At 42.3% G+C, this 24,922-nt stretch overlaps 1 protein-coding gene across 2 annotated transcripts in view; it reads left to right on the top strand.

Annotated features, from left to right (window-relative positions):
* Positions 1-318: 318 nt before the first annotated feature.
* Positions 319-24,922, top strand: part of SH3GL3 (SH3 domain containing GRB2 like 3, endophilin A3) — a 76,213-nt gene continuing 51,609 nt past the window's right edge. For both annotated transcript variants that reach the window (XM_048866254.2, XM_048866253.2), the window contains exon 1: positions 319-591. Coding sequence is in view for 1 of the 2 variants with exons in the window: in XM_048866253.2 (XP_048722210.1) it covers positions 547-591 (45 nt within the window). In the remaining variant the exon portion in view is untranslated. The remainder of the gene's footprint in view (positions 592-24,922) is intronic.

Consider the following 24,922-nt stretch of genomic DNA (forward strand, 5'->3'; position numbering starts at 1 on the left):
AGCTGGGCAGCCAGCCAGATGGATAAAGGGATAGGCGGCCAGGCCTCCGGGTGCTTGGAGAAGTGTGCAGCGTGGGAATGATGCCCCAGCCTGCATTCAGACGTTCCTGTGTGTGTGTTCTCGGGCTGGTAGCAGCCTGGCAGGGACCTCTCCGGCCTACTCAACGCTCCCTCCCTCCCCGAGGTGCTGGAAGCTCTTCGCTCCCTCCTTCTACCGTCTCCATGCAACACTGGAGCGTGGGCGTCATCGGATTCCCCAATCGGCAGACAGCAGCGGCTCTCTCATTTGCATAGACTGCGCCGCGGGCCAATGGGCTGGCAGCTGTGGAGCCCGTCTGGAGGGCGATGTTTCCACCCGCGCGCGGGGTTCCAGCGCGGTGGGTGCCCGTGGCAGAGCCAGCGGCCGGGCTGGCACGAACAGCCGCGAAGGGACGGGCCGGGCCGGGCGCTCGGCCTGGGCAGCGCTAGGAGCCGCCTGTTGTTGGCTGCGGTGCAGGCTCCTGGGAGCGGCTGCTGAGCCCAGAGCAGCGGGCGCCGCGGGGACAGGATGTCGGTGGCGGGACTGAAGAAGCAGTTCCACAAAGCCAGCCAGGTCAGAGCAGCGGTCCCCGGGGCGTGCCCCAGCTGACTGGCATGCAAGGGTAACCCCTGCGCGCCCTCTGCGGGGAATTACCCCCTCTCACGCAGGGGTTTCCCTTCACCTTCTCTGTCCAGGTAGCAGGATTACCCCCTCCCATACAGGGTTACACTTTAAACCTCCCCTGCTGGGGGTGGTTACCCACTCACCCGGGGGGTTACCTCCAATCCCTCCCCTTCCAGGGAGAGAGTTGTCAAACTACTCTCATCGCCCCCTTGTACCCTGGAATTTATCCCTTTATTCACCCGGAAGGATGACCCCCCCCTTGAATCTGCCCTTCCTGAGGTTGGATTACCCCCCTCACCCAGGACATTACTCCCCCCCCATGCTATTATTAATGTTAATTAATTGTTTTGTGGCACTGCCCCAATCAAGGATGTGCTAGGTGCTGTATACAGGTCTCTCTTATCCAAACTATTAGTTACATCATGTCCCTCCACAAATGGCCCCTTTACTAGTCCATCTGTGGGACTAACCTGTTGTTCTCCTGGATTTACTCTTCCATTCTGGGATGTCACCCTCTTGTCTTACAGGGGTTATCCCCTTCCAAGGAGTTTCTCCCATTTCTAGGTGTCATATTCTATCATCCATTTCTAGGGGACTTTACCACTCTCAGCTTCCAAGGAATTGCCACTTCTCCTCTTCCTCTCCCCATGGTTCATCTTTTACCGTGATCGTTTCCTCTCCTATTTTCTACCACCTTTATGTCATGTGACTCTCTTACATACTTTTGCTGATTTTCTCCAGGATATGAAACCCCCTTTGGTAGCAGGTGAATTGATTGCAGTGTATCATGAGCTGACATGAAAAGAATGTATTTTTGCTGATAGTTTCAGGAGCCATTCTCTATAGCTGAAGTGTATAGAAATCTGTCCCGTGAAGATGCTGAGCACCAGACACCTGTGTAGGTTAGATTGTTTGTTTGTTTGTTTGTTCTAAGCCCCAAGAGCTATGTAATTCGGTTTGCTATTATTAATGATAATGGCAGCACTGAAATCAGCTGTAACCTGTTGAGTCTAGTTAGGCTCAGCTTGTTCTTGCTGTGAATGGGGAAAATGAAGGTTCACTGCCTGATTTGCCTGGCTGTCATTTTGTTGTGTTTTGTTGTCTTTATTTCTAGTATCTGATGGTTTGTGAACAATGCACACACATCAAAAATGTTTGGAAGGGAGTCATGTTCTTGTCTTTCCTTGCAATAATGTCTTTTCAAGGTATCTGACTAATGATTGGATGAAACAGTGTTACGAATCTACATGCTCTGCTCAACTCTCATCATGCCCATGACAAAATGTGGAGACCCCTAGATAAAGATATTTAGGGGGTAGCTTGCAGATAGTTCAGGCTTGTTGTGCACCTTGAGTGTAAGATCTCTTATGATGATAAATGGTACAATGGTACACCTTAAGTGTGGTGCCTTCATAATACAGACAACAAAAGCCCCATAGCTGAGGAAGTTAGAGACGTAACCCACAACAAAAGCAACATACAGTGTAGAAATTGCCAGTGACAGTGTGTTGCAATCTACCCAATCCTCTTGGAGATAATGAGCTAACAGAAACCAAAGTGGTGTATGTCTGGAACAAGATAATAGAAATGTAGTGAGATGTGATACTGCACTGCTTCCTATATTTAGTACGGCATATAACTAGGACATTTTAAAAAGCACATCATGACCCAGAGCCTGATGTTACTCCTATTGTGGTCAAGACAAAGCTCCCATTTCTTTCTGTGGTGCAGGATTGAATCCATAGTATGAAGTAAAGTGACTCAAGACACCTGTGATTCTTAAGTAAAAGCAATAGTATAGCTGAAATTCCAAGGTGGGCTGGGAGCGAGGAAGGCATATTGCATCGTGTTCTCGAAAATGCTGAACAAAATCCAAGGCAGTTGTTTTAGAACAAATTCTGGAAGAATTCAGCAGCTAGTATTGGGTGACATGGAACAGGGTAAAGTAGTAGATGGAAAACAGGCAAGAGAAATTAGGAGTTTATGTATCATCAAAATTGATATGCTATCTAACTAATATGACTAACCCTCACCAATCCATCCTTCCCATGCATATTCTCATATACTTTAAACTAATTTGTAGCAGACAAACAAGGAGAGCAAAAAATAAGCCAGGGCAATAAAGAGGTTATGCCAAATGAAAATATTATGATAGAATTAAATTTAGAGAGTGTACTTATAATAATTACAAGACAAGCAAATGTGGAGCATGAACGGAATATTGCTCATAAGGGCTTTTTATTTGTAAGTGCATAAAGAATAAGAGATCATTGAAGGAGGCATAAGTATCTCTCTGTATATGGAATGAATAAGAGATGTCAAGGATAACTGTTGACAGAAGAGGTAGGAAGGCTTTGCTTGGGGGGAAAAATGAAATTAATTCTTTGCCTTAGTGTTCCCAAAGAAGGATGGGGGCAGATGACAGAAACAGGCAAATTTCCCAGAGGAGGGCGAGGAAATACTAAAGGGAATGAGGATCATGCCAGGCATGTGATAAAGAAATGAGAACATTTAAAGACTGACAGAACTTGAAGACAAGAAATCTAAAGAAAGAAGCAAGTGAGATCAGAGTCTACACTTACCAAATGCATTAATAATGTTGAAAATACAGAGATCTTGGCATTTCATGTTACAAGAGATTCTTATCCTGTTACAACAGGTGGGATATTCTGTTCGGCTGGCATAACCCAAAGCTCTCTGTTCCAGTCTCTTGAACCTGGAATTTCATTAGTATATGTCTCCATTTATTGTAAATATAACTTACAAAATTTGTCATTGAACTGCTTGCTGCTCTTGGGACCAGAGAAGACTTCAGAACATTCTATAAAAAGAGAGTGGTTTTTCATTTTCTTTCTGTGTTGCAGTTTTTACATTACCTTTCTACAAGCTTCTTGTCCGTTAATTTTACTTACAAGTTCTGAATTTCAGGAAAAAACATAATTACAAAATGTCTTATAAACCACAAACATTTGAATTGACTATTTAAATAACATGGATATGACTTTAAAATGTTAATGTAGTTTGTCAAAACTTGTGAGCAAATAAATTTTGTTTTTGTTTTGTTTTAAAGGTCCTAAATAAAAGTGGCCAGTTTTTACTGCTTTAAAGGAGTTCACAGAAAGTTGATGACATGGTCTTACTTCTTTGGTCAGGGTACTAAAAGATCCTCTTGCCTGTGGATTTGTAACTGTATTTTTTAGTTCATGATAAATGTTTGTTTCCTGAAGTTTTGCCCTATTTGAATTCCCCCCCCCCCGCCGTTTAGAAGTACAAGTCCACAATGACCCTCATTTCATCAGCCCACTGTTTGGTAGTAATTTTTGATGGTTAGTGATAGAAAGCCATGAGATGTCTGTCTTTTATTTACTACATGAACTCAGCTCTTCATTGCTATATTCATTGTACTTTTGCCTATTTCAGCTTCTAGGGGCAAATTCTGCCCCACCTTATATCCTGTGCAAGCCCATTGACTTCATTCTGGTTTCAGATGGTGTAAGTAAAGTTACATACCTTTACTTAAATACATAATAGCCTTAAATACATAATAGCTTTTTGGGGGTGGTAGTGAAAGAGTTGAGAATCTTGAATAAAACTAGAAAGGCAACAACCACTTTATTATGTATCTTATTTAGGCTGAATTTAAATACAGACAATGCAAGCAAACTGGAGCCTGGAGCCAGGAGCATTCTCATTTCCATGTACCTCCTCTGACTGATAAGACACTTAACCAATGATGCACAAGATAGAAGCACTGGAACATCAAAATAACTCTCATTGGTCTATCATTGGCTCTGAGGGCAGGACATTTCTGAGAGCTGATTAATTCTATTATGGGCCTCATTTACAACACAGGTTTTCTCCTGTTTATTGATATATTTCCAAATTGAAATAAAAAAAAAAGCAACCTACAGAGAACTTTCCTTTTGATCAATAGCTTGTCTACCACAGTTGTAGCTTCTGTTTCCTGTTTTTTAACTCAAAAACATTTTGCCACAGTAAGTTTGTCTTACTTTTTTGTACTGCTTTTGTAATCCTTTCATATCACAGTTACATGTGTGTGGTAACCTAAATTGTGGTTGTATTTCATTTTCAGGTTAAGCTAGGAATGTTTTTTTAGAGAGAGGTTTCTGTTTTTAATAAAGCTATAAACAGAGATGGTGCATCATGTACCTTAACACTTAGGAGCTATTATTATTTATTGAGCTCCAGAACTGTGTAAGGCCCAGCAGCTGAATATAAGGAGACATGAGCTGGTATTTTCAAAGGGGCTGGGCACCACTCAGTGGGAGTTGAGTGCCTCATGCCCTTATTCTCCTTTGAGAATTAATGCCTTGGTGTCTGAGTCAGGGAGCTTTCAATTGAACTCTCAATACATTTTTGGCTTTTTAAAAAATACACTATAATTATAAAACCTGTGGTTAGTGCAGGAGTCCTTATGCAACAACATCTTCTGTATTTACAGCCTACTCAAACAACTCTGCTTAAATAGTTATCAAGTATATTCCTTGCATTGGCTTCTGAAAGATAGCAGTAGTAGATGTTAATGATTGATGCCCAAAGACTAATGATGATTCATCTAACAACGTCAAAGGAAATTTTATCCTGTGATCTTGTCTCTTTATATGCCCTTAATGACACAAACGTCTCTCTAGGTAATGGATCTGTAGCAAATATTTTTGAAGGCCTCCTTGTATTGATTGTACGGTTTGCTGTCGCCAATGCCTACTTTCAGGCCAGAGGCTGATCTCTTTGACATTGTTCTAATTACACTGATTTAAGTGGACTAAATCAGGAGTAACTCTAATGTAAGTATGATCAGAATCAAGAGCTTAGTTACTTCCTTAAGGAAGAATGTGTCTCTGTATGTCTTTCTTTTCCTCTTTCTTTAATGTACGTATCTCAAAGGTGGATGACATTAGCCTGCATGTAACACCCCCACTTGTTATACCTTTATTTAAATCAGGGCTGACATAGGTTGTCAATGTCCTGATATTAATCAATTTGTTTTATTTTTACTATAAACTAACTCAGTGCTGTATTGAAATGGAAGGGTGTATTTACCCCAGTTAAGTTAATAACCTGTAATGTGCTTGTGTGTCTTCAGAGCACGGTGGGCAAACTTTTTGGCCTGCTGGGTATGGAAATTGTATGGCGGGCCATTAATGTTCACAAAATTGGGGGTTGGGGTGCAGGCTCCGGCTGGGGGTGAGGGCTCTGGGGCGGGGCCAGAAATGAGGAGTTCAGGGTTCAGGAGGGGGCTCTGGACTGGGGCAGGGGGTTGGGGTGTGGGGGTGTGTGAGAGCTCCAGCTGAGGGTGTGGGCTCTGGGGTGGGGCTGGGGATGAGGGGTTGGGGGTGCAGGAGGGTGCTCTGGGCTGGGACTGAGGGGTTCAGAGGGTGGGAGGGGGATCAGAGCTGGGTAAGGGGTGCAGGCTCTGGGTGGCACTTTACTGTAAGCAGCTCCCTGAAGCAGTGGCATGTCCCTCTCTGGCTCCTATGCGGAGGTGTGGCCAGGCGGCTCTGCACCCTGCCCTGTCTGCAGGTGCCGCCCCTTCAGCTCCCATTGGCCATGGTTCCCTGGACAATGGGAGCTGCGGGGGCAGCGCTTGGGGCGGGAACAGTGTGCAGAGCCCCCTGGCTGCCCCTACACAAAGGAGCTGGAGGCGGGACATGCTGCTGCTTCCGGGAGCTGTACAGAGTGGGGCAAACCTTTGACCCAGCTCCCTGGCTGGAGTGGGTCAGGCCCCGGACCCACTCCCCGGAAGGAGCTCAAGGGTCAGATTAAAACGTCTGGAGGGCTGGATGTGGCCCCTGAGCTGTAGTTTGCCCACCCCTGCTTTAGAGGAACCAACAAATCTGATTTCTCTGTAGTGTCTAGGAGAGGGCTGGACACTACAGAGCACACCTTTTTGGGGAAAATTTGGGACTGGGAGTGTGTTGGGGTCAGCCTGCAAGAAGTAACTAAGACTGTTAGAGACCAGGGAGTGTGACTTATGTGCTTCTGGCAGGCTTCTGGGGTCAGAGTTGCTGCAGTTATACACAGACACTTAGGGTGTGACTTGCATGCTTGATGCTACCTGTGAATGTCCCAGGCAGAGAGTTACAGTAGCAAAGCATTTGGAACACTCAGGGTTACAGGGTAGGTGGGGATTCAACTCCTTACTGGTCTGGATTATACCCTGAACTGCATAACATAGGTTAAGTGATGCTAAGCAAAAGGACTAAAATAACAGATATCTCACCCACCTTGTATCTAATATCCTGGGACCAACACGGCTACAACACTGCATACATAATGTCTTTAGTAAATAAAACTTTCCTGTGAATTACCCAATGTCCACCTTATATTTAGCTGTGACACTCTGAATGTATTTCCCAGACTGAAAGAAGATCTCTCTGTAAGCTAAAAAGCTTGTCTCTTTCTCCAACAGAAGTTGGTTCAGTAAAAGATATTACCTCCCACATCTTGTATCTCCTAATAAGAGTTTATAAATATTAACAGAAGCAGAGAATGTAGTTCCTGGATAAACCAAAAAGAGGCAAATAATATATGTGAAAGAAACCCTAAGTCTCTCTCACTATTGAGAGAGAAACTCGCTTTGACTGAACAACACTTATAATTGTGCCAAGGGACCACCAACTCTTATCACATAAAGAAAAGGAGTACTTGTGGCACCTTAGAGACTAACCAATTTATTTGAGCATAAGCTTTCGTGAGCTACAGCTCACTTCATCGGATGCATACTGTGGAAAGTACGGAAGATCTTTTTATACACACAAACCATGAAAAATTGGATGTTTACCACTACAAAAGGTTTTCTTTCCCCCCACACCCCACTCTCCTGCTGGTAATAGCTTATCTAAAGTGATCACTCTCCTTACAATGTGTATGATAATCAAGGTGGGCTATTTCCAGCACAAATCCAGGTTTTCTTCTTTTTGCGAATACAGACTAACATGGCTGTTACTCTGAAACCTGTCTTATCACATAGTCCATCAAATGGTGGAGTATTTCAGCCACTACCAATCTGAATTAGGTATGATGAATCAGGAACTTAGAGAAAGCCCTTGTATCCTATAGCTAGATGTCAGAGCGCTGTCTGCTGTTCTCTTTTGGGTAGCAATGATCAGAAGTTTGGGTAGGAAAGGAGAGTGGGGAAAGGAATTTGATTGTTCCATCTGTTGTCTTGTGTTTTTGGTTTGGAATTATTTAATTATGCATGGTGGAATATTACATCTTTTGAATATTTAAAAAATACTGCTGCCAAGGTCAAAATTTCAGTGTCTCTTTTTTCCATGTACATAGAGATAAATGCTTATTTATTTATAAGGCAATATCTGCAGTTTCCTCTTCCACACATATTAGATGATGTTATGTTTCAGAGGAACAGCCGTGTTAGTCTGTATTCGCAAAAAGAAAAGGAGTACTTGTGGCACCTTAGAGACTAACCAATTTATTTGAGCATGAGCTTTCGTGAGCTACAGCTCACTTCATCAGATGTTTACCGTGGAAACTGCAGCAGACTTTATATACACACAGAGAATATGAAACAATACCTCCTCCCACCCCACTGTCCTGCTGGTAATAGCTTATCTAAAGTGATCAACAGGTGGGCCATTTCCAGCACAAATCCAGGTTTTCTCACCCTCCACCCCCCACACAAATTCACTCTCCTGCTGGTGCTAGCCCATCCAAAGTGACAACTCTTTGCATAATCAAGTCGGGCTATTTCCTGCATAGATCAAGGTTTTCTCACATCCCCCCCACCCCCATACACACACAAACTCACTCTCCTGCTGGTAATAGCTCATCTAAACTGACCACTCTCCAAGTTTAAATCCAAGTTAAACCAGAACATCTGGGGGGGGGGGTAGGAAAAAACAAGAGGAAACAGGCTACCTTGCATAATGACTTAGCCACTCCCAGTCTCTATTTAAGCCTAAATTAATAGTATCCAATTTGCAAATGAATTCCAATTCAGCAGTTTCTCGCTGGAGTCTGGATTTGAAGTTTTTTTGTTTTAAGATAGCGACCTTCATGTCTGTGATTGCGTGACCAGAGAGATTGAAGTGTTCTCCGACTGGTTTATGAATGTTATAATTCTTGACATCTGATTTGTGTCCATTTATTCTTTTACATAGAGACTGTCCAGTTTGACCAATGTACATGGCAGAGGGGCATTGCTGGCACATGATGGCATATATCACATTGGTGGATGTGCAGGTGAACGAGCCTCTGATAGTGTGGCTGATGTTATTAGGCCCTGTGATGGTGTCCCCTGAATAGATATGTGGGCACAATTGGCAACGGGCTTTGTTGCAAGGATAAGTTCCTGGGTTAGTGGTTCTGTTGTGTGGTATGTGGTTGTTGGTGAGTATTTGCTTCAGGTTGCGGGGCTGTCTGTAGGCAAGGACTGGCCTGTCTCCCAAGACTTGTGAGAGTGTTGGGTCATCCTTTAGGATAGGTTGTAGATCCTTAATAATGCGTTGGAGGGGTTTTAGTTGGGGGCTGAAGGTGACCGCTAGTGGCGTTCTGTTATTTTCTTTGTTAGGCCTGTCCTGTAGTAGGTAACTTCTGGGAACTCTTCTGGCTCTATCAATCTGTTTCTTTACTTCTGCAGGTGGGTATTGTAGTTGTAAGAAAGCTTGACAGAGATCTTGTAGGTGTTTGTCTCTGTCTGAGGGGTTGGAGCAAATGCGGTTGTATCGCAGAGCTTGGCTGTAGACGATGGATCGTGTGGTGTGGTCAGGGTGAAAGCTGGAGGCATGCAGGTAGGAATAGCGGTCAGTAGGTTTCCGGTATAGGGTGGTGTTTATGTGGCCATTGTTTATTAGCACTGTAGTGTCCAGGAAGTGGATCTCTTGTGTGGACTGGACCAGGCTGAGGTTGGTGGTGGGATGGAAATTGTTGAAGTCGTGGTGGAATTCCTCAAGGGCTTCTTTTCCATGGGTCCAGATGATGAAGATGTCATCAATATAGCGCAAGTAGAGTAGGGGCTTTAGGGGACGAGAGCTGAGGAAGCGTTGTTCTAAATCAGCCATAAAAATGTTGGCATACTGTGGGGCCATGCGGGTACCCATAGCAGTGCCGCTGATCTGAAGGTATACATTGTCCCCAAATGTGAAATAGTTATGGGTAAGGACAAAGTCACAAAGTTCAGCCACCAGGTTAGCCGTGACATTATCGGGGATAGTGTTCTTGACGGCTTGTAGTCCATCTTTGTGTGGAATGTTGGTGTAGAGGGCTTCTACATCCATAGTAGCCAGGATGGTGTTATCAGGAAGATCACCGATGGATTGAAGTTTCCTCAGGAAGTCAGTGGTGTCTCGAAGGTAGCTGGGAGTGCTGGTAGCGTAGGGCCTGAGGAGGGAGTCTACATAGCCAGACAATCCTGCTGTCAGGGTGCCAATGCCTGAGATGATGGGGCGCCCAGGATTTCCAGGTTTATGGATCTTGGGTAGTAGATAGAATATCCCAGGTCGGGGTTCCAGGGGTGTGTCTGTGCGGATTTGATCTTGTGCTTTTTCAGGAAGTTTCTTGAGCAAATGCTGTAGTTGCTTTTGGTAACTCTCAGTGGGATCATAGGGTAATGGCTTGTAGAAACTCGTGTTGGAGAGATGGGAAGAGGATGTCAAGTTTTTTAAGAGGTGCACTGTTTCATTAACTGTCTTAAGTCTGAGAGTGCCATGGCTTAGGGTATACCGGGAGGAGGGGGTGATGGATTGGGAGGGATGGTGATAGGAAGCAAAAACTGACTTGTAACTACTATCCCCATCCCATACACCTTGGGTGAATGCAGCAGTGTCTGTCGGTCTCTCGACATGTGCCTTTCTTTGCCACTGTGAAACAGTTTCTTCCAACTCGTAGGCTCTCTTGCCTGGTAGAGGAGGAGTGTGTTTTGGATTTGACATCATAATCAAAAAGGCTGACAAAGGAGGTGCTGTTGTCCTCATGAATAGGTCGGAATATGAACAAGAGGCTGCTCGGCAGCTCTCCAACACGAGTTTCTACAAGCCATTACCCTATGATCCCACTGAGAGTTACCAAAAGCAACTACAGCATTTGCTCAAGAAACTTCCTGAAAAAGCACAAGATCAAATCCGCACAGACACACCCCTGGAACCCCGACCTGGGATATTCTATCTACTACCCAAGATCCATAAACCTGGAAATCCTGGGCGCCCCATCATCTCAGGCATTGGCACCCTGACAGCAGGATTGTCTGGCTATGTAGACTCCCTCCTCAGGCCCTACGCTACCAGCACTCCCAGCTACCTTCGAGACACCACTGACTTCCTGAGGAAACTTCAATCCATCGGTGATCTTCCTGATAACACCATCCTGGCTACTATGGATGTAGAAGCCCTCTACACCAACATTCCACACAAAGATGGACTACAAGCCGTCAAGAACACTATCCCCGATAATGTCACGGCTAACCTGGTGGCTGAACTTTGTGACTTTGTCCTTACCCATAACTATTTCACATTTGGGGACAATGTATACCTTCAGATCAGCGGCACTGCTATGGGTACCCGCATGGCCCCACAGTATGCCAACATTTTTATGGCTGATTTAGAACAACGCTTCCTCAGCTCTCGTCCCCTAAAGCCCCTACTCTACTTGCGCTATATTGATGACATCTTCATCATCTGGACCCATGGAAAAGAAGCCCTTGAGGAATTCCACCACGACTTCAACAATTTCCATCCCACCACCAACCTCAGCCTGGTCCAGTCCACACAAGAGATCCACTTCCTGGACACTACAGTGCTAATAAACAATGGCCACATAAACACCACCCTATACCGGAAACCTACTGACCGCTATTCCTACCTGCATGCCTCCAGCTTTCACCCTGACCACACCACACGATCCATCGTCTACAGCCAAGCTCTGCGATACAACCGCATTTGCTCCAACCCCTCAGACAGAGACAAACACCTACAAGATCTCTGTCAAGCTTTCTTACAACTACAATACCCACCTGCAGAAGTAAAGAAACAGATTGATAGAGCCAGAAGAGTTCCCAGAAGTTACCTACTACAGGACAGGCCTAACAAAGAAAATAACAGAACGCCACTAGCGGTCACCTTCAGCCCCCAACTAAAACCCCTCCAACGCATTATTAAGGATCTACAACCTATCCTAAAGGATGACCCAACACTCTCACAAGTCTTGGGAGACAGGCCAGTCCTTGCCTACAGACAGCCCCGCAACCTGAAGCAAATACTCACCAACAACCACATACCACACAACAGAACCACTAACCCAGGAACTTATCCTTGCAACAAAGCCCGTTGCCAATTGTGCCCACATATCTATTCAGGGGACACCATCACAGGGCCTAATAACATCAGCCACACTATCAGAGGCTCGTTCACCTGCACATCCACCAATGTGATATATGCCATCATGTGCCAGCAATGCCCCTCTGCCATGTACATTGGTCAAACTGGACAGTCTCTATGTAAAAGAATAAATGGACACAAATCAGATGTCAAGAATTATAACATTCATAAACCAGTCGGAGAACACTTCAATCTCTCTGGTCACGCAATCACAGACATGAAGGTCGCTATCTTAAAACAAAAAAACTTCAAATCCAGACTCCAGCGAGAAACTGCTGAATTGGAATTCATTTGCAAATTGGATACTATTAATTTAGGCTTAAATAGAGACTGGGAGTGGCTAAGTCATTATGCAAGGTAGCCTGTTTCCTCTTGTTTTTTCCTACCCCCCCCCCCAGATGTTCTGGTTTAACTTGGATTTAAACTTGGAGAGTGGTCAGTTTAGATGAGCTATTACCAGCAGGAGAGTGAGTTTGTGTGTGTATGGGGGTGGGGGGGATGTGAGAAAACCTTGATCTATGCAGGAAATAGCCCGACTTGATTATGCAAAGAGTTGTCACTTTGGATGGGCTAGCACCAGCAGGAGAGTGAATTTGTGTGGGGGGTGGAGGGTGAGAAAACCTGGATTTGTGCTGGAAATGGCCCACCTGTTGATCACTTTAGATAAGCTATTACCAGCAGGACAGTGGGGTGGGAGGAGGTATTGTTTCATATTCTCTGTGTGTATATAAAGTCTGCTGCAGTTTCCACGGTAAACATCTGATGAAGTGAGCTGTAGCTCACGAAAGCTCATGCTCAAATAAATTGGTTAGTCTCTAAGGTGCCACAAGTACTCCTTTTCTTTTTTAGATGATGTTATGTGGTTGGTGGTTTATTTTCATGTAATCTGCAGACTGATAGTTATAATGCAATAGGTGTAGATTTTCAGTGGCAAAAGGCTCTAGAGAGACACTGTAGGCTTCTGTATATTTTAAAAAATATATTTTTTTCTCTCTAGAGAAAATGGTCCTTGGAAAATGAGAAGTTCTTTCTTCAAATATTTTGTTTTAGTAGAAGAGTGTAAAGAACTGGGAGGAAGTAGGGTGCTGTGGCTAAGGCCCTGATCTGGGACTTTAGAGATTATAGAAAAGTAGGACTGGAAGGGACCTCAATAGGTCATCTAGTCCAGTCCCCTGCACGGAGGCAGGACTAAGTATTAGCTAGACCTTCCCTGACAGGTCTTTGTCGAACCTGTTCTTTAAAATCTCCAGGGATAGAGATTCCACAACCTCCCTAGGTAACTTGTTTCTCTTTAACTATCCTTACAGTTAGGAAGATTTTCCTGATGTCTGATGTAAATCTCCCTTACTGCAATATGAGCCCATTACTTCTTGTCCTGTTCTCAATGGTTAAGGAGAAAAATTTATCACCCTCTCCTTTATAACAACCTTTTAAATACTTGAAGACTGTTATAATTTCTCCTCCTGTTCCCCGGACTTCTCTTCTCTACAAACCCAATTTTTTCAAACACTCCTTGAAAGTCATGAACTTCTAGACCTTGATTCATTTTTGTTGCTCTCCAATTTGTCCACATTGTTCCTGAAGCATGGTGCCCAGAAATGGGCACAATACTCAGTTGAAGCTTATCAGTGGTGAGTAGTGTGGAAGAATTATTTCTCATGTCCTACTCACAACACTTATGTTAGTACATCCCAGAATAATATTTGCTTGTTTTGCAACAGTATTACATTGCTGACTCTCATTTAGTTTGTGATCCATTATAACCCCCAGATCCTTGTCTGTAGTACTCATTCCTAGGCAGTCATTTTCCATTTAGTATTTGTGCAATTAATTATTCCTTCCTAAGTGTAGTACTTTGCATTTGTTCTTATTGAATTTCATCCTATTTATTTTAGACCATTTCTCCAGTTTGTCAAGATAATTTTGAGTTCTAATTCTGTTGTCCAAAATGGAACTCTCTCAGCTTGGTATGATCCACAAACTTTATAAGTGTACGCTCTATGTCACTATCCAAATTATTTATGGAGATATTGAATAGAACCAGACTCAAGACAGATCCATGTGGGACACCATTTGAATATGCCCTTCCAGCTTGACTGTGAACTGATTGATAACTACTCTCTGTGTGCAGTTTTCAAACCATTTGTGCACCCACCTTTTATAGTAGGTTTGTCCGAGACTATATTTCCATTATTTGTTTATGAGAAGACCATGTGAGACAGTATCAAAGCTTTACTAAAGTTGAGATATCACATCTACTGCTTCATATCTGAGCTATTCACAAGCCTTAGTACCCTGTTAAAGAAGGATATGGGTTTAGTTCCCAGCTCTGTGACAGATTTCCTATGTAACATTGAGCAAATTATGTAATCATCCTGTGTCTCAGTTCCACATCTGTAAAACAGGGATGGTACTTCCCTACTACATAGGTGTGTTGTGAGGATAAATCCGTTAACCCCTGAGACACTGAAATACTATGGGATGATCCTGAGCAAGGCAGAATTAGTTACACCTGTCATAAAAGTGTTTAGCTAGTCTGCACAGTCAGCATGTTAGCAAAATGTTTGCCAAATTTGCATGTCTATGGTGGCAGGACAGTGAGGGATGAGGGGAAGCCTCCCTAATTTTTAAGGCATTCATTTGCACAGCAGGAAATGCATGTAAAACTTTAAACATCAATAACACTCACAACGAGGGCACAATAAAAGGACTGCAGTCAAGATGGACAAGAAAAAAAGGAAAGAAGGATGAACTTGTAGTTCATCACCAAACGGAAAGCCAGTCTGGAATCTATTCCCAGCATTGCCACTTACTACCTCTGTAATAGTGGGCATGTTGCTTAAGTTCTCTGTCTCTCAATTTCTACACTTGTAAACTGGTGACAGTAATATCTATTGTCCTGGAATATTTTCAGCCTGGGGCTTTCTTACCCAAACATGTAAAATGCATTGTGATCCCCAGATGAAAGGGGCTTTAGAAATACAAATGATTACATTATTTGATGTCTGTGCAAGCCTATTTCCAGTTTTCAAATGTCTTTTTAGACTAGACATTTTCTAAAAACTGTCTGCTCTCTACAATTAGGGGTGCTAGGATGTTTAAATCCCCATGCCAGGAAACCCACATATAAGGGCATGTCTCCAAGAGAAGCAGTTGTGACCATTTCAATCTCCTTCCAGGTCATGAACTAGCAGAAGACAGTAGTAATGTAAACATGCATTTACGATTTCTAGAAATGGAACTCTTAAGGCTTGCAGTAGGTGGGTCACCAAGTCTGGGAGCTGAGAATCTAGTATTGACGCAGCCTGCAATTTGGAGAGTTTGCACGTGTGTATTTAAATACTATTCTCAGAAAATCATTACAGTAGAGAAAATTTGTTTTGTAATAAAGTCAGATCTGGAACTGTCTTCCTTAAGTCGCGTATCCTTTTAAAATTTTCTTGCTTTATTGGAGCGTGTCACACAAGCATAATGAAACTCCAGGCTGAAGCTGACACTCCATTGTTAACTCATGTTATTGTCTGAGTCACTGCAGAACATACTGTGTGATATATTACACTATGTTCTCTTGAGAACCTGCAATACTAAGGACAAGCAGACGAGTTACGCACAAGTAACAGTGTCACTTTTAAATGTCCTTGTATTTATTAGTTTGCATCACTACCTAAATGCTACTTGAATCTGTCTTAAATATTACTTATTTGTTAAACATAGCCAAATCCTCTTATCAGTTACACCAATGCAGAATTTAGCCCAGAAGCCATATTTTAAATACAAAAGGACAGATTCTGCTTTCAGTTACACTGGGGTAAATCTGCAGTGACTCGGAGTATGCATATGTACCAATAAAAGAAACAGTATAAGCAAGATCAGAATCTGCCCCTCACAGCCTCATTCTATATGCACCATTCCTGTTGACATAAATGGGAGATCCCTGTGTGTTCAAGGGCATGACACAGTTGCAATTTAAAAACAAAACTAAAGTGAAGAATGAGTTGAAATATATATTCCATCTGCTTATTGTGCGTTCCATGAATCTGGCCCCTCTGTAACTTGCATATAAACATGTAAGAAACCTGACAGTTAGAGAATGTCTCCTTCGTCACTCCCTTTGTAACAAAATTGCTGCCTTGATTTGTAATTGTGTTGTTAAAATAATTTTATATTAATACCACTTTCATGTTTGTATATTAGAACAGGAGAACTTTGTATTCTGTACCATTCTTATTATAAATGGATCTCATGCACACACACCACAGAAATTAACCCACTTCTGGAGTTCTCTTATGGTTTGACATTTAGAAAATTGGGAGATGAAGGGCACAAGATACAATTTTTAATAACACTTTTAACAGGCCCTATTAGAAAGTGGACTGTTGAGTGCTGTCACATTGTATGTTGAATTCTACACTATACAGCCCTGTTCTCTCATCGTCATACACGTTTTTACCATTAAAGTTAAGATCGGTTACTCATATGCGTTACTCATATGTATGAGCATATATACTTTAATTTCTTAAAGCATCTCAATTATCAACAGCTGTGTAAGTGAAACACAAAAATAACTTGGCCTTGTATGCTTCCTTTCCAAAGAACAGGGCTTTGAGTCTCCGATGAGAATAAGTTCTGTTTCTGTACTACACTAATTAAACTATATTTTTTTATATTGTACCTAGGTTAATGAATCCTACAAAAGAGCCATCACTATAGTGACATCAGTCTAGTTAGGAAGAGAGTATGACTGTGACTAAGTACAGAGGCTATGACCTTATATGAAATCTAGGGTTTTTTCTATGAATGGCAATTCCAATGATCTTTGTGTGCATGCTTGTATTAGAGATTTATAGCCAAAAGGAAGGGGAAATTTTCCTCTTCTCTTTGTTGAAACTTAATGAAATAGAATATTATGACTCTAATATAAGCAATGCTTAATGATAATAATATTTAGTTCTTATCTAGCCTTTTCCTTCCCTAGATTTCAAAGTACTTTACAAAGGAAGGTGGTATCATTGTTCCCATTTTACAGCTGGGAAAATTAAGGTACATGGCAGTGCAGTGACTTGTTCAAGGTCATATGGCATGTCAGTGGCAAAGTCAGTATTAGATTTCTTTTGTCTTTACTCCAAATCCAGTGCCCTTCAGTTAGAAATACTGCCTTCCAACTTTAATGGGATTTGGATCAGTGTAGAAAGGTACAATCCACCACTCAGTATATTTCCCCACTCTCCCCCCCCATTAAATTTTGCATGCAATTGCTGGTTGGCATAAAACTGTTGGTATGACCTTCATATAAGTATTTTGGGCCAAATTTGTTGCTGGTGTCATTTCATTGATTTCATCAGAATTACAGCAGGGATGAATTTCGCCCTTTCCTTTAACATTTCTGATTTTAAAATGCTTCTATTACTGTCAAGTGACAATTTAAGAGCTAGGATTTTCAGGTAGTGATTAGCCAGACTCTATCTAATATAGGATATTTGTCTCAGGTTGTTGCTCCCATTCAAAATTCTATACTTGTCCTTTAATTTTCCTGTTGGTAGAAGTAGAAACAGAATTTTGGAAGGTGGCCTCACTGTCTCCTAAGTCACAGCATGTTGCCAGTATGCATTGTTTTCCATCTCCAGAAGAGGATATAACACTTCTCAGTCTGGCTTCTGTCACAGCAAAGAGGGAGGAAGGGGAAAAGAAACCACATGAAAATAAATTATTAATCAAAGCCTATAACTTTTCATCCTCTTCAGCACTAGCGATTTCATTTTGCTATCTAGAAATCCCTTCCTAAGAAAGTCATGATGAGATTTTAAAAGAAAACAGGTAAAATTTTGCTGTCATTTACAGTGGTGTAAATCCAAACTAAATCCCACAGAAGTCAATAAAAGCGGTTTGTAAATGCGGAGAGAATCTGACTCTCAACCTTTACTCAGCACAGAGTTTGCTGGCTTCTCATTTTGTGATCTTTCAAAAGCTAAATTTTCCCACTTAGTATAATTTTCTAAGCAAAATACTAAGACCATTAACTGATTCAAACTAGATAGCTGTGCAAAAAGTATGAAATATAGTAAAACCAAACAAAATAATAGCAAAAAATTGGCCTTTTCCTCACCCTTCCCTGCAGCCCCAACACACACATGCAATGGCCAAGGTCTACCATCAGTTACAATGCTTCAACTCAGTGGAACTTGGCCCCTCTTATTATGTAATTTACATTCATGCTATCTTGATGCCTCTCTCCTCAGTGTTTCATTTCCCCTCTTATTAAATTAATGGCATGTAGTTGGAAAGACAGGCATAGAAACACAAGTGATGTTGATTTGCAGCTTTACAGTTAAAAAAAATATCAATACAAAGTTGACTGAAAGGAATCTGAAGGCTATTTTCTCTCTGTTTTTTGTTGAGCGGGAGGAAGGGGAGTATTGTTATTTAAGCCTTAATTTTAATGCACCATCAAAATAAATTAGTTTCATATTCACTGTACTGTCACTAATCCCAATGCACTCGTATTAAATGGTATTGTAGCCTCTTTTATAAGAGTACCTTGTAATCCAGCATGAATTTGTCATTCAAATGAAATAGTGCCACAAGTTCAGAGGAATATTGGAGACTAAGAACTCAATTGGTAGTGCTCCATTTTATCATCAAATTAAAGACGTTCCAGGATTACTTAGAATCTAACTCCACTCCTTGCAGTTGCTTGGGAACATAACCTTGGCAATATTCCAGAGTACCATCACTGGGAAACGCAGGCTATTGAATTAGGCAAGGGAAAAATAAACGGGCAGAAATCTCAATTTTTGAGGAAAATGCAACAGAAGACACACAGAGTGAAATGTGAATTTCTCTAGTGGATGCTTTCTCTAGTCAGAATTGTGGAGTACAACTGCCTTCTTATTCCAAATATTTGTTCTGCTCTTCTAAAGGTTGTTTATAGTGCAACCCTTCTGCCAGGTGCAGGAGTCAGCAACAAGGGCCGGGTTCAATAGCGAGGAGTTCCTCTTAACACTACAAAACAGAACTGGCTTGAACCCCACGCAGTAATCTGAGAAAATTTAACACCAGCCCCATGGTGCCTCTGAGGCAATATTTCTCCACTTACTGGTCGCCGTTCTCTTCTTTCACTAGCCACTGGAGCTTCCTGCTCCCATGACATCATATGCTGAAGTTCTGCCATTTAACCCAGCTCTTAGCAATTTCAGCTCTCAGTGATTTCAGCAGATAGTGGGGAACCTCACAGCCAGTGCAGTCTCCATGGGCACTGTCCCTACATAAGGTTGAAAGCTTAGCTCCTAGACCAGCTCAGCAGTGATGCCCACTCTAGGAAACATCAGCTGGAAACAAAGACCCTCAAGTGATTCTAATCAGCTCTGATATTAAATGCTGGAGAGGGGCAGTTCAAATGGTGTCTAAGACTCTTTGGGCAGAGTCCACAGCACTAGATAGGAACCCCTGTCCCCACCCACTCTCTTTTTCACTGGGATTTGGCATCCCTACGTCCTTAGCAAGTGGGGTTCAGTTTAAGGTGACCCCTTCAACCAGGGCATACTAAACACAGTTCTGCTACCCTTTACTCACACAATAAGGATAACAACATTTCGTTACCCCCGAATTCAAAATACTAGAGTGATTTGTAGCCCCAAACCAGGCAAAACTGAACATTTTGGCAAAGCAGCTCCATCTGGTGTGCTAGGCAGAGCAGGCATGTCTACGCAAACACGGTCTGCTCCTGAAGTCTTTTCCCCATCTCATCACTTAGATGTTAGGGGAGAGCTCATTCAGACCCTGCTTACGATAGCAGTTGTCCAGATGGTTGCTCTTAGTAATTTATTTCCATTAATAGCTACTTCCTGTACTGAAAATTACACATATTCTTGTGGAATCAGAAATGGGATTACAGTAAATAAGGCCTGGGCCTATCAAAACTTCAGGGGCATTGACCCAACATGAGCACCTCATGGAAGAAATTAAAATTGTTACCCATAATGCTCATTTAAGAGTGCCTGAAAAATCAAAATCCAGTAAAAATGACTGTTTCTCTTTTGTGAGAGACAAGGTGGATGAAGTAATATCTGCTAATGAACCAACTCCTATTGGTGGAAGGGACAAGCTTTCAAGTTTTTCTTCCTCAGGTCTGGAGAAAGAAACTAGTGTCCAAGCTAAATACAAGATGGGACAGAATGTTAAGCATCAAGGGTTCACACATGTCACTGGAGGCTGGTTAAAATTAAGTGGGCAATTTAACACCACTGTAGTCACAGGACAAAGGAGGGTTAATAGGCAGCAGGGTGTGTTACAAGTTGTAATGGGCCATAAAATCAGTGACTCTGCTGGACAATGAAAACTATGGACTTAACAAAGTGATGAATGTAAATTCCCAGGCTTATCTTTTGAAGCGGTTTTATTTGAGGATCACGACAGATATGGAGTGATTGCTTTGTGAAAAAGTGGTCATCTATGGGTGATACAGTGCTTTTTGTCTTTTATCATTTTTCTGTGTGAGCTCATTCAAGAGTGTAGTGATTGTCCAGTCTCACTCCATAGTTGTTGGGGCATTTGATGCCCTGGATAAGATACTCATGTGTTGTGATAGGAGCCGTGGATCTTGAGAGGTGTGTTTGGCGGCGGGGGGACAGACGGACAGACAGTATTGATTGTTATAGCAGTGGAGATATGTCTGTAGGTTTTGCATCTGTTGTTTTTGCAGGATCAGGTGCTGCTTTGAGTTAGTGTGTCCTGGTCTGTGGAGAGCTTGCTTCTGATGATAAGGTTTGGGAGTGGTTTGAAGGCCAGAAGAAGAGGTTCAGGAAAGATTTCTTTCAGGATGGTGGTCCTCATCAAATATGGGTAGTAATTATTTAATGATACCCTGTATGGGTTCTAGTGTGGGGTGGTAGATGATAAGTAGGGAATGTGGTTTTTTTTTTCTCCTGAATTGAAGCAGTTTCTTCCAGGGTATTTGGGTGGCCCATTCCATGATGTGATCTACTTCTTTGGTGGAGGTGTGTATCCTGGATTTTTTCTTCTGAGCATATTCTGTAGTATCTGAGTGCCTGGTGTGACAGGGTCGGGCCAGATGGCTACAGGAGCGTAATAGAAGGCAGATATATTAGCCCTAGGCTAAGTAGGTCCCTTTTCCCTGGGTAAGGTAACAGGGAAGGTTCCAGAACAATCAGGAACCTTCTGGAGACAATTAAGACAAGCTGATTAGAACACCTGCAGCCAATCAAGAAGCTGCTAGAATCAATTAAGGCAGGCTAATCAGGGCACCTGGGTTTTAAAAAAAGGAGCTCACTTCAGTTTGTGGTGTGCGTGTGAGGACCTGGGAGCAAGAGGCACTAGGAGCTGAGAGTGAGAACGCGGACTGTTGGAGGACTGAGGTGTACAAGCATTATCAGACACTAGGAGGAAGGTCCTATAGTGAGGATAAAGAAGGTGTTGGGAGGAGGCCATGGGGAAGTAGCCCAGGGAGTTGTAGCTGTCGCACAGCTGTTCCAGGAGGCACTTTAGACAGCTGTATTCCACAGGGCCCTGGGCTGGAACCCGGAGTATAGGGTGGGCCTGGGTTCCCCCCAAATCCTCCCAACTCCTGGTCAGACACAGGAGGAGTCGACCTGGACTGTGGGTTCAGAAAAACGGCCAAGCTGAGGGCTGCCGTGAAGCTCCAAGGCGAGCAAATCTGCCAGTAAGCGCAAGACCCACCAAGATAGAGGAGGAACTTTGTCACACTGACTATAAATAACATTTCTTGGTGTATCTGGTATGATTACTGGATCTGTGGCGGTAAGTGTGATGATCTTTGGGTTTCTTGCATATAGTTGTCTGTAGCATTCCATTGGTGAAGCATTCCATTGTGTCCAGGAAGTTCATGCTGGTGTGGGAGTGCTCCAGAGAGAATTTGAGGGATGGGTGGTGGTGGTTGAAGTTGTGATGGAAATCTATGAGGGAGTCTAGGTCACCTGTCCAGAAAATGAAAATATCATTGAGGTATTTCAGGTATATCACTAATTTTGTGGCACATTTGTTCAGAAATTCTCTCTGAAGGTGGTCCATGAAGAGGCTGGCTTATTGAGGAGCCATCCTAGAACCCATGGCTGTTCCCATGATGGATAAAGTGTTTGATGTTAAATGTAAAATTATTATGGGTGAGGATGAAATGGATGAGTTTGGAGATGTTTGGGGTGGATTTCTGAGCAGCGTCCTTTATCTTGTAGATATTTGAGGCAGGCAGCGATGCCATCATGGCGAAGGATGTTGGCATATAGGGAGGTGTGATGTCCATGGTGGCAAGGAGGTGTTCTGAGGGAGGTTGTTAGTGTTGCACAGTTTTTGGAGGAAATTGGCTGTCTTCTGGAGGAAACTGGCCCTTTGTGTGGTCAGTGGTTTGAGGATGGCTTCTATGAGTCCTGACATACCTGCAGTAAGAATGCCATGGCCAGATATGATGGGACTGCCTGGGTTCCCTTGTTTGTGTATCTTGGGAAAGATGTAGAAGGTCCCTGAGCTGGATTCATGGGGGATGAGATTGTAGAGTTTCTCTTGGAGTTGTTTGGGGAAGGATTTGATGATATCCTTAAATTCTTGTGTGAATTGTAGCGTGGGGTCTTCTTTCAGTTCTTTATAGTAGGTGGTTTTGAGGAGTTGTTGGTTGGCCTTGTTGACATAGTCATCACAATTGAGATGATGGCACCCTCTTTGTCTGTCTGTTGATTTGATCGCTATGTTGTGATTAGATGTTAGGGACTGTCCTCTGGGTGGTGGAGAGATTGTGGTGGATATAATGTTCGTTAAGGATTTCAGTGTCCATTCTATCCCAAACTCCCAAGCAATTGATAGAATTTAAGTTTCAGATTTTCTTATGTATTCAGTGGTTTCAAATGAATGAATTTGCTGAAGTTCCAGATTGTAGACCAACAAAAGCACGCAGTTTTGTCAGTTAGTTACAAGTGTCTGTATATATACATTCGAAAATGCAGTTTTGTTTTTGCCTTCCTCTGAGGGGCAAAATTGAAGAGGACTGAATGTGTCTCCTTGGTTTTGTTTTAGTGACTCTCTAAGATAAAATTCACTCACATATCCAATGCTACAACAGGTTGCAATGCTTAATTATAAGGCCTGTTTTGTCACAGAGTTCTCTGGGATAAGACAATATACATTAATTGGAGGAAAGTAAAAAATGGTGCAAAATTGGCGGCCTTAATGATCTTTGTGTGTTAGAAGCTGGCTTATTGTCATTAGTTACTTTGCTTGTTTTTGTAGCTGTGAGCCCTTTATACCTCCTTAACATGCTGTCTAGCCTATTTGCTCTTCCAGTCATCTTTCCATTTTATAAGGTAATTGCCCCCAGTTTTCTCTGCCCCCAAATACTTTATTTTTGTAGAGATTCCTTCAAAGTCTTTCCACCAATTATCTCTATTTTGATTACTCTGGGAGTCAAGCTGTATTTCCAGATCAATTAATTTTGTCTATTTTTGATTAAGTGTATTTTCCTACAGCACATTCAGTGCGAATGTAACCTTATATCCCTTCAAGGGGATAGTCCTTACCAATTTTTTTAAAGTGAAGTATCTTGACTTTTTAAATCCAGTTATAGCTTCTGATATTTTGTATGGTTCATAAGCCATTAATAAATTCACTGGTAGTTATCCTTTGAGGTTTGATGATCCATTTTTATAGAGTCAAACAATACATTTTGGATATTATAGTTTGTATTCCTCTTTGAGGACTTTCAATTTGTAAAAATAATTGGTGGAAACTGCTGCTTACTGACGATGATAAAAAATTACGATAATCCATAAAAAGAGATTATGGTTCATAATTATGGAAATGTTAAAAGCTATTCAAAGGCCTGACCCAATACCCAACTGAAATTAGTTCAAGAACTCCTATTGATTTCAGTGATCATTGGATTAAGCCCTGAACGGTGTGATTTACACTCTTTGTAGTTGAGGACAAACTCAGGCTTGCGGGGCTCAAGTCCTCGCAGGCTTTGCTAGAGCCTGGGCTCCAGCCCAATCCCAGACATCTACACAGCAATGAAACAGCCCCTTGGCCCTAGCCCTGTGATCCTGAGTTGATCCATAGCCATGAATATCTAGTTGCTGTGTAGACATACCACAGAGCTCTTCTTCAGGTGTGAAGTCTGAACAGAAGTTGTTCCAATAAAAGATAGCCTGAGAGACAAGATGGGTGAGCTACTAACTTGTTACATTATGGCTTTGAAATGTAGATCCTGAGACAAATAAGTGCTATATATATTAGAGATGGGCCTGAACCAAAATGCCGCATTCAGGTGCTCCCAAACTGCAGGGAAGTTTGACTCCAGAGTTAAGCTTTGTGGATCTCTTTTATATAACACTTTGTATCTAAAGATCCCAATGTGCTCCACAAACTATACATATGATATAACTACAGCAATATCTGCAGGCACCACTGGAGAGAGGGGGGGAAGAGATGGTGGCCTTTAAGCAGACTTTAGCAATACTCCACAGAGATTCAGCATAAAATACAAGAAGATTAGTTGGAATATTTTGATTTATGAACATTTGTCCTGTGTGTGCTAAAATATATAACCAGAAAGCCTAACCCCTTTCCTTGAGTTATTTGAGGTTTAGTACCAGAGTAAATACTAATATTAATAGCATGAATAAAAAGAAGATGTTTGTAAATCAGATTAAGAACTGGCTAATTGACAAAAAGACTACAAAAAGTTGTCAGTAGGGGATTATCATTGAGTGGTGGTGTTTTTTTAGTGGGGTTCTGCATGGATTGGTACTAAGCCTGACACTATTCAACATTTTCATCAATAATCTGGAATTAAATATAAAATGACTACTGATAAAATGTGCAGATGACATGAAGATTGGCAAAAAGGTAAATAATGATGAGGACAGAGCAGCCATACAGTGCAATCTGGTTCACTTGTTTATACTGGGTTC

This window comes from Caretta caretta, chromosome 10 (assembly GCF_965140235.1).
Source record: "Caretta caretta isolate rCarCar2 chromosome 10, rCarCar1.hap1, whole genome shotgun sequence".
NCBI lineage: Eukaryota > Metazoa > Chordata > Testudines > Cheloniidae > Caretta > Caretta caretta.